The following is a 10,991-nucleotide window of genomic DNA, read 5'->3' on the forward strand; positions in this document are numbered from 1 at the left end:
CGCACAAAAAAGGAACCTTCTATGTTTTGTAAAAGACAAAATAGCTGACATCTGAAAACTAAAGTGATGACCTTTTGAAAGTGGACATGCATTGTTTATGAACTGTATTTACATCCAGTTTACTGAGAGTTTGAATGACTGCACAGGAGCAACACACCAATCCTCACTAACATGCATGTTTAAAGAGTATGGTTGGTTACTTGTCAGTTAAGTGCTGCTTCATCTTTTTAAGATCTTCCAGCATGATTTCAATATCCTAAATTTAGGTGTAACAAGATTAACACTAACATTGCTAATTTAGTCCTCTATCAGGGATTTATGTTACAAAGGGAATTTATGGAGAAAGACTGAGATGATATGAAGCAGTATTCTTGACAATGCCCAATAGATGCTCTTTAAGGAGGTAGCAGTGAATGACCACAACTTGACTTGAGAGTAACTTTTCTGGATGACCCATTGTGCGCAAAGAACATTTAAAATATAGAGAGAGGCTATGGTGGGGTGGAAAAAAGCATTTTGCCTTTGGCTTACTTCATGCCTATTTTACATATTTTAGTTTGTTTTATGATTTTTGTTTTTCTTCTTCTGGGTGGATACAGTCTGGTTCAGTCTCAAATTTGCTGCAAAATTCACTACCCAAAATAATGATGGATGAGCTAATCTAAACATCGTGCTATATTTTCAGCAGTTTTACATTCAGTTCTTTGAAAACTAATAGCAGTTTGGGCTGTGATTTGATTTACAGAAATGTAGCAGGACAGATCATTGTCTTTGTTGGGGCTGTGAACTGAGTGGTCGTTTCAGTCTTGAGCCAGCTGAACCACAAAGCTTCTGATCTTTTGAAATCTGATGCTCTTTGTAAACTGTAAAGCAGTTACTGAACTAGCAAACACCCTTTTGCATTGTGACATGATAATCTGGTCAACCCCCAACAAGTTTAACTTTACGAATTGTCTATAGTGAAAAAAGGACAATTTCAGCCATATGTTATGACTGTATGATTTCTTCCTCACCATTTCTTAGTTCATCTGCCCCCTTTGCAATCCTGGATGGTATGTACTGGGATTTTCAAGCAGCATGACTGTGTTTGGATGCTTAATGCTAGCCACTTCTCAAGTTCTCGAAAGCAATGCCAAGCGCTCTGTTTGGCCAGCACATTTTATGTTAAAAAAAATGCATTAATCCTTGATCATGAATCAGAGATTTTCTGCTGCTATTGTTAGATGCAAACAGTAAAGTTTATTCCCAGTTTTTTTTTGCATTTTGTGGCTTGGCATGCACGAATGTGAAGCATTTATGGCACCTTTTAAAGGTACTATGAAATGGAGTGTGTGCGTGCGTGCGGGAGTGAGGGGCATGGGTATTTCAGAGGGTGTGTGAATGAATAAGTGAGAGTTCCTATCTAAGCATGAATTGACCTTTTTTTCTTCCTCAAGCTGTCAAAAAGTATGTATTTTTGTAATATTACATGTGTGTTTTACATTAAAAAATCACTTCACTATGCCCTGGGAACACAGTGATACTCTAATATGACTATGAAGTTGAAAAGACTTCCAATAGGTGCTTTAAAGATAATATTGTCATCAGACTGCGATGGTAAAATATCTTAAAACTGCAGTTCTAAAGATTTTTGACTTTGTCCTTGGTTTTACATGGTTACGTATTTCTTCACCTTCTTCAGCCTGCACAAACTACCCTCAAAATCCCCTTCTGAAAAAGGAGATCTAAAAAATGTAACCAGTGGTGTAGTTGAGGGCATGTGTAAATACATGCCATATACTCAATTTTTATCATGCTGTTTGAGTATACTGACTAATTATAACTTATATGTATGCTGTAATATGTAAACTGAATATATGTATTCAGTTTATTCCAAATTACTTACTAATTTCATTTATTGATTTAATATGATGATTTGAGAATTGTGATTTATTTTTGTCTTTTTCTACGGAACATCACTGGATAAAACCTGTTTTGTTCAAGTCTTTACCAAGACGTCAGAGAATATAAAGGAAGCTACTTGCAATGTACACTATATGGCCAAAGGTATGACCATATACACTTGACTGGACATCCCATTCTGAAACCATAGGTATTAATATGGAGTTTGTGGCTATTACATTCATCATTTTCATGAGGTTATAGAGTGTGTCTTTGGAAAGTTGTTCCCATTCAGTCAAAAGAGCATTTCATCCCAAAGGTGTTAATTGGGGTTGAAGCCAGGGCTCTGTGTAGGCCACATAAGTTCCTCCATGCCAAACTCACAAAACCATGTCTTTATGCTTGTGCTCAGGGGTGCAGTCAAGCAGGGACAGGAAAGGGCCTTCCCCAAACTGTTGCCACAAAGTTGGAAGCATTTAATTGTGTAAATGTCTTTGTATGCTTTACCTTTAACATTACTCCTCACTGGAACTAAGGAGTCATGCCCAAACCCTGAAAATCAGACCATTATGCCTCCTCCACCAAACTTTGCACTGGGCACTGTGCATTTTAGTAAGTAACATTCTCCTGGAATCTACAAAACCCAGAAAGTGAATCATGAATCATCACTCCAGAGAACATATTTCAGTGCTGCAGTGAGTCCAGTGGCTGCATGCTTTACAACACCCCACTGTGCATAGTGATATTAGGCTTGTGTGCAGCTGTGTATGCTTACATTGCTCAATAATAACACATACAGTTGGCAGATCTAGCAGTGTAGAAATTTCTTTTGTCAATTTTTTTAAATCTTTTGAAATTTACTTTTGTCCCCGTACTTTTGGCCATATAATGTAGTTTATTTATAGATCAACACATGATTGCAATTACTATTGATAGCCTTTTTCTCCAATAAGCCTTATGTGACCAAATAAATTACCAAACTTAACTAATTTCATACACTGCTCAAAAAAATAAAGGGAACACTCAAATAACACATCCTAGATCTGAATAAATGAAATATTCTCATTGAATACTTTGTTCTGTACAAAGTTGAATGTGTCGACAACAAAATCACACAAAAATCATCAATGGAAATCAAATTTATTAACCAATGGAGGCCTGGATTTGGAGTCACACACAAAATTAAAGTGGAAAAACACACTACAGGCTGATCCAACTTTGATGTGATGTCCTTAAAACAAGTCAAAATGAGGCTCAGTATTGTGTGTGGCCTCCACGTGCCTGTATGACCTCCCTACAATGCCTGGGCATGCTCCTGATGAGGTGGCAGATGGTGTCCTGAGGGATCTCTTCCCAGACCTGGACTAAAGCATCGGGACTGGAGCGAGACATGATGTCCCAGATGTGCTCAATCGGATTCAGGTCTGGGGAACAGGCGGGCCTGTCCATAGCTTCAATGCCTTCATCTTGCAGGAACTGCTGACACACTCTAGCCACATGAGGTCTAGCATAGTCCTGCATTAGGAGGAACCCAGGGCCAACAGCACCAGCATATGGTCTCACAAGGGGTCTGAGGATCTCATCTCGGTACCTAATGGCAGTCAGGCTACCTCTGGCAAGCACATGGAGGGCTGTGCCGCCCTCCAAAGAAATGCCACCCCACACCATTACCGTCATGCTGAAGGATGTTGCAGGCAGCAGATCGCTCTCCACGGCGTCTCCAGAGTCTCTCACGTCTGTCACATGTGCTCAGTGTGAACCTGCTTTCATCTGTGAAGGGCACAGGGCACCAGTGGTGAATTTGCCAATCCTGGTGTTCTCTGGCAAATGCCAAGCGTCCTGCATGGTGTTGGGCTGTGAGCACAACCCCCATCTGTGGACGTCGGGCCCTCATACCATCCTCATGGAGTCGGTTTCTAACTTTGTGCAGACCTATGCATATTTGTGGCCTGCTGGAGGTCATTTTGCAGGGCTCTGGCAGTGCTCCTCCTGTTCCTCCTTGCACAAAGGCGGAGGTAGCGGTCCTGCTGCTAGGTTGTTCCCTCCTACGGCCTCCTCCACGTCTCCTGGTGTACTGGCCTGTCTCCTGGTAGCGCCTCCAGCCTCTGGACACTACGCTGACAGACACAGCAAACTTTCTTGCCACAGCTCGCATTGATGTGCCATCCTGGATGAGCTACACTACCTGAGCCACTTGTGTGGGTTGTAGAGTCCGTCTCATGCTACCATGAGTGTGAAAGCACCACCAACATTCAAAACTGACCAAAACATCAGTCAGAAAGCAGAAAGGTACTGAGAAGTGGTCTGTGGTCCCTACCTGCAGAGCCACTCCTTTATTGAGTGTGTCTTGCTAATTGCCAATAATTTCCACCTGTTGTCTATTCCATTTGCACAACAGCATGTGAAATTGATTGTCAATCAGTGCTGCTTCCTAAGTGGGCAGTTTGATTTCACAGAAGTTTGATTAATTTGGAGTTATATTGTGTTGTTTAAGTGTTCCCTTTATTTTTTTGAGCAGTGTATATCTAGAGTGAGCTTCCCAGTGAAAGAAATAGACCTACACCTTAATTCATAGGTTTGTTGTGTATAATAAGATTTCATTTGAACATTTCCTAGAAGGCACTACATCTGTGTAAATGTGTAAATTTTTAGGTTATGTACAACAAATTAAAATGTTATGTATGTCTTCTGAACAAATTAATTAAATCCACTAGAAGCATGAATCACATACATCACCACGTTCACTACAGCTAAAACAATCAGTTCTTTTTCAATTCGGATTACAAATATTGATACAAATATTTTAAGCATTAACAGTTACACTTCTTTTAAATACAATCCTATTTCAAATTCCTTCTTGTGATTCAAATAATAGCTGCAATTTAATAAGGTAGGATTTGCCACCATTAAGCCTTTAATTTATACCAGTAACATGATATCACTTCTTATAACGTTAGTAAAATTATAAGGCAGTTAACATATGATTCCTTTAAATTAAAATAAGAAAAAATGTAATTTCAAGGTTTTGGTTAGCAGAAGATAAAAGAAATGATCAATCTATCTGGTAGAAGACAACGAAGGATGTGCAAAATATAAAGGTGCTTAATAAAGATTTTTCATTACAGCTGTCACATGCAGATCAGATTAGGATATTATTTCAGATTTAATCACAAGCGGACTTTTTTAACTTTTTTAACTTTTTTTTTCATTGTGATTAAAAGTGTGCAAAAAGATGATATTTAGGTCAGTGAAATCAAAGAGGTGATGTGGAAAAATTCTTGGCTTTTATGATGCATGTATTTGTCTTTAATCCTTGTACATTTGTGAGTTACCTCAAGCCATTTTCTATAAATATCTCTGTTGATCAGATTGGCCACAAAAACAATAAAGGAATCAGTTTTGGCAGAGAGTGGATCTTCCAGTTTGTAGACAATACATTGTTCTTTTCTGTTTTTCAATTGCATTCCACAGAAAATGTAGATTATTACAAAATGGTGTCATGAAAGGAAAAGTGAAATCAAGTCATGTTGCTACCAGTGTCATCGCTGACACAGTTGCATATAGTAATGCGTGGGTGGTTTGACCCCTGGCATACTTCAGGTAAGGTGAGAAACTGCCAGGTAGGTCCCCATGACTGACTTAATGACCTATGTTTGGATTCATTGACACTAACTAGTTGACACTCCATAACCCTAAGCAATAACTCCTCTTGCAAATCTTCTCCCCTTTTGTCTCTACAGAAACAGGATGATGATGATGATGAAGATGACATTGAGACAGGGATGACCGGCGATGAGAAAGAGGAGGAGGAACCCAAAGAGAAGGAGAAGCTTGGCAAATTGCAGTTCTCGTTGGATTACGACTTCGCTGACAACAAGGTCAAGTTATTGTTTATTTAGTAATATTAAGAATACTAAGTCCTAAGGATACTTTACACCTCAACTGGTTGAATGAGTCACTTAAATTCACCCACATTTTTACAGAAAACTTGACTTCAGCTCTGTGGCACATTCTCGCATATTTCACACCTTTAATGTAGTCTCAAAAGGCTTAGCCCTGAATTAAGCTCCATTAACTGTGACTCTCCATTAAGAACAGATCATATTTTTCATTCACAGCTGACAGTAGGTATTCTACAAGCTGCAGATCTTCTGTCCATGGACAGTGGGGGTACCTCTGACCCTTACGTCAAGGTATTCATTCTCCCTGATAAGAAGAAAAAGTTTGATACCAAAGTGCACAAGAAGACTCTGAATCCTGTCTTCAATGAAACATTCAGTTTTAAGGTGAGATGAACAAACTTTCAGTGCGTGTATATTTCAGCACATCATCAGACACCATACCACTGACTGACTTTAATGAATTTCTTTTACATTAAGCCATATTCAGTAACACCAGCACTTTCTCACATTTGTGTAAACAGGATCCCAATCAAAAGCTGTGTCTAATTTTGATTTCTAAGTTTTTCTTCAGTCCTTAATACAGCAAACAAAGGAATGTAAATAGAAAATGTGCCATCCCTATAACCTATTGTCTGCTAAGAAGCAAAATTAGAGCATTTTAAATAATGCTCCAAACATGTGCCTCAACCTCAAGAAGTACATCCCAGCCCTGCCTAAATGGTCTGAAAAACCAAAGAACAGCTCTTCATTAGAGCAGTGTCAGCTGGGTATTTGAAAGGAAAAGTGATTTCAGTCCATGAAGGGCATTGTGTGTAACTCACCTTAAGTTGCTGCCTCTCATGTGGAAATTCAGCACTCCAGCAAAGCCCTTCTCTACCAGCATTCAGATGCATCTGAGGCAGCCATTTTTATTCACATATGAAAAGCATAATTTAAAAATTCTTTAATCTTTTTTTAAAAATGGGAACATTTGGTATTTCATTACCAATGCCAATGGTAGGGAATTACTGCAATGTAAGTGTATTATTATTGCAAATGTACTGTGTAACTGGCATTATGTGATTAGTACTTTGTTTTGATTGTCAGTTTAGTGTGACAGTCCAACTCATGATCAGATTGAATACCAATATGTAAGCTCAGAATTACAATAATTGTTCTTGCTCTACAATCAAAACAAAATGCACACATTTTTTCAAGGTTTTTACACAATAGTGTGTTGCATCCAATTCCCTTCAGATTCCCTTCCAAGAGATGGGTGGAAAGACATTGGTCATGTCTGTTTATGACTTTGACCGATTTTCTAAACATGACGTGATTGGTGAGGTGAAGATCCCCATGAATACACTGGATCTAGCACAACCCATTGAGCAGTGGAGGGACCTAGACAGTGCTGAGAAAGAGGAGGTAAGTGACAGTCCTGGAAGAGTAATTTAACTAAAAATGCTTAGCATGCATTCTAAATGATGATTTCACTTAAAACATTATTAGTATTAAAACAGGTTTTTGCAGAGGATTGTAAGCTATGTATGGAAGCCTACATTAGCATAGTAAGGTTAACATATTGAAACATGTAGGACAGTCAGGTAAGGTTCTATTTCATAGTTGGGTCCTGTTGCTGATCAGAAGCCTGTGATGGCTCAATTGGCTGAGCTCTCATTGGGTGTTCAGGATAGCCTTTTTTCATGCTGTGTTACAATAGGGGAGTGTTCATAAGGTTGCAAGACACTTAAATAAGCTTGTCATGACAAATGACAGCATGTATAATGGGTCATTCCAATAGGTGTTGTCTATCATATAGGCTGCTTTTGTCAACTTTGATGCCAAATTAACATAATACCTACATTTGGGTCCAAAATCTAAGATCAGTAGAGAAAAAGCTTTTATTTTGCATTCTACTCTTAATTAATACAAAGGTTTCATTACTACTGATATTATTAGCATAACGATCTCAGTGAAAAAAGAACAAAAAAAAACAAAAAGAATTTCAGAATTTCTTAGTATTTGTCCCAATTTTTTTGCTTTAATGACAGCGTACACTCAAGCAAGCACAGACTCTGATTATTTAATACTGACAAAAGCCTCTGATGAGCAGATCAAATCAACTTGAACATGTGCTTCAACAGAAAGCAATAAGAATAAGAACAACAGAAAGAATAAGAAAAAACTTCTGAATGTTTTTGTACAAAGGCCTTATCGTGGTTAATATTGTAATTTAGAAATAGTGCTTAATTGTGAATATTTTTTAACATTTAAAAAATAATTTAACATTTTTCTGTTATTTATTACCAGGTTTAAATTTTCAGTGTCGTCTCAGACCTTTAGAACTTACTCTGTGCTAAGTAATATCTTTTCTTTTCTTTGGGATGTGTCATGACAAATTTTTGGGTACAATGACATATCACGTTAGTATAACTGACTTTGTAGTTTAGTGTACATGCAGTGACATAATGCTGACATTGCTTACATCTTATATATCATAAACTGAACCCTGAGGACCACAGAAAATGTTTACTTTTGTTGAACAGGCCTGACTTGGCAAGCTATATCATATTGTCCGCATTATGTCACTGTGACATACACTGAGCTACAAAGTCATTTAACCACAGAATGTGTCAAGACACAATCTAATATCAGAAGAAAATTAATGTCAACTGATGTGTCAACTTGACAGTGCAGGTGGCCATTATGACAAATGATGCCTATTGGTTTTTATAAATATTTATGTAGGTTTACATCATGACGGTGGTCATGTAGCCTTATAAACACTGTCCTACAGTAAAGTGATACCAAAATGATATACAATGAGAAAAAAATCTATCCTTGCTAAAATGTAAAGGCTTTTTGATTTCATGTTTGAATTTATTGTTTCATTGTCAGTTACACTGAGTTGCAATTTAATAAGTACACCCTCACCTGACCTTCACACAATTTGTAAATACCTACAAGCCATATGTCACATGATTGTGATGTGTGGTGTAAATCTGGCAAACTTGTTTTTTTCAGGCTTCAGTTGGGGATCAGTAATCCATTGCAATGAGCAAAATGACTCTGAATGTGCCATGATAATTGTCGTTAGGTTGAGGTGAGGTGAATGTTTTTAGGCACACATTTAGAGCTCCTGGTATATAACAAAGAAGGTATGAATGGCACTGCATATCAGAACATTTGAATATTTGCCTGCCTGTCACTTCCAGTATGAATCCAGGAACATGACAGCAACAGTTACAAAATCCCTGTTAAGAATGTATGGAATAAGGTCAAAGAACTGTTTGCAGCAACATTGCAGCAACTGCATAATGTGATTATTTCCACATGGTGCAAAATTTACAATGCATCCAGCATCTTACAGAATCAACGACCAGATAAATACATGCTGTTCTGAGGGTCAAAGGAGGCAAAAAGTATGCTGCAAGATAATAAACTGGCATCTCAGTGCATTGATCCTTAACAATGGCACACCCTTTCTTATTCTGTTTCAAAACCAAACACAGCCTGAACGACTTGGTGATATTTGCGTCTCTCTGCGCTATGTGCCCACTGCTGGAAAACTTACCATCTGTATCCTGGAGGCTAAAAACCTAAAGAAGATGGATGTGGGAGGCCTGTCAGGTATAAACAAACACACACAAAAAGGGCCTTTTGTCTTTCTATCTCCAGAGAGTGGGTGAAAATGAAGTTAGTAGCATCAAATTCGTTGACTGCATAAGTATTCAATTCAAGTATAATAATAAAAATTGTGATGAAAATACAGCCAGTACAAAGGGTGAATCATTTCACCTTTTTCATTCACAAACGTCTCTTTTTTTAACATAATGTCCAAATGTTGAGCTATCTAAGAAACAGTGTGTACAGCCAAGCAAACAAAGATGGTGCAGTGTGTTCATACCACCTCAGTGCCTGCATCAGTCATGCAGAATTGATGCTCACGTGCTGACTCTGCAGCCTTCTCATTTTCTCACAGCACTGTATATGCCTTGCAGCCAGGCTTCACCACTGCCATCTGCTGGCAGTTCTGGGAACAGAAATAGTTCATGAAATCCTGCAGTCTGTTACTAGCCGGGTTTCTTTCATCCTAGATCAGCTGCAAAAGATCAGTGTATTAGCTTGATTTTAATTTGTTTGATACACTGCCTTTTATGTGGCACTATACCTTGTGTTAGGTCTTGAGATTCTATATTGTCTAATACTGATGAATGTTGACGAAAAAATTGTAGTGTGAATTAAAGATATTGGGCTCAGTTTACCTTCTGACTGTTTGCAGATCCTTATGTGAAGATCCACTTACTGCAAAACGGCAAGCGGCTGAAGAAGAAGAAGACCACAGTGAAGAAGAACACACTAAATCCTTACTACAATGAGTCCTTCAGTTTTGAGATCCCACAGGACCAGATGCAGGTAAGCAAGATCAACGGACAGATGTTGACTTTTTTAATTATTTCCAGACATGATTTTGAGATTTGTGTTTGAGATTTTGTGTTTGGAAAAATTGTTTTTGAACTACAACATGTTGATGATTTCTTTAGTTCTCTGTCGTTGCACTGTAAAACCATGTTTAAAAGTGTTTCTTGGTGCTAAGCTGTCAGGACTGTTTCATGGTTCAGTGTATGGGATTAAAATGTCACGATAAGTGAACACCTATGATCTATAAGTGTAAAGTATTTTAAATATTTTTATAATACACTATACGATTCAAGTTATTATTGTATGCTATGATCTTTGCTATATTTGATAAATAATGGATTCTTCCAATATTAAAAAATATAAAATATATATTTTCTGTGCATATTAGGGCACAGTTTCTAGTTTAGCATACTGGGATTGCACCATATACACAATGATTTTTACACAGGACACATGTTAAATTTAGCAAATAAACAGTAATTAAGCATTACAATGCGGAAATCTTTGTTATCTTTACTTATTTTTACTTGCAAAATCAACAAAATCTGTATTTTGACAAGGGACGCTCAACTTTTTGCATACAACTGTATAATGTCCAGTTACATTTTTCTTTGATTAGCCTGCTGATACTCAAATGTTATAAAATTGGAGATCACATCCACAGCAAGTTAATCCCCATTTTATCTCAGCTCCTTACTGATGGAGAACTATCTTTATTAAGGTCTTATTGAAGTCTATGCAAGTAGCATATTATGTGACTGTCTTTATGCGACTGTGTGTTTAAAAAAATCTTCTGATCAAACTTAA

At 37.6% G+C, this 10,991-nt stretch overlaps 1 protein-coding gene across 7 annotated transcripts in view; it reads left to right on the forward strand.

Moving 5' to 3' along the window:
- syt2a (synaptotagmin IIa) overlaps positions 1 to 10,991 on the forward strand; it is a 77,060-nt gene that overhangs the window by 61,226 nt on the left and 4,843 nt on the right. For 6 of the 7 annotated variants that reach the window (XM_017723567.2, XM_037541343.1, XM_017723565.2 and 3 more), the window contains exons 4-8: positions 5,622 to 5,759; positions 6,000 to 6,167; positions 7,020 to 7,187; positions 9,275 to 9,392; positions 10,045 to 10,178. In XM_017723567.2, the coding sequence (XP_017579056.1) occupies positions 5,622 to 5,759; positions 6,000 to 6,167; positions 7,020 to 7,187; positions 9,275 to 9,392; positions 10,045 to 10,178 (726 nt within the window). The remainder of the gene's footprint in view (positions 1 to 5,621; positions 5,760 to 5,999; positions 6,168 to 7,019; positions 7,188 to 9,274; positions 9,393 to 10,044; positions 10,179 to 10,991) is intronic. The other variant, XM_017723570.2, reaches the window with a different exon arrangement.

The sequence above is a fragment of the Pygocentrus nattereri genome, chromosome 9, assembly GCF_015220715.1.
Source record: "Pygocentrus nattereri isolate fPygNat1 chromosome 9, fPygNat1.pri, whole genome shotgun sequence".
Lineage (NCBI taxonomy): Eukaryota > Metazoa > Chordata > Actinopteri > Characiformes > Serrasalmidae > Pygocentrus > Pygocentrus nattereri.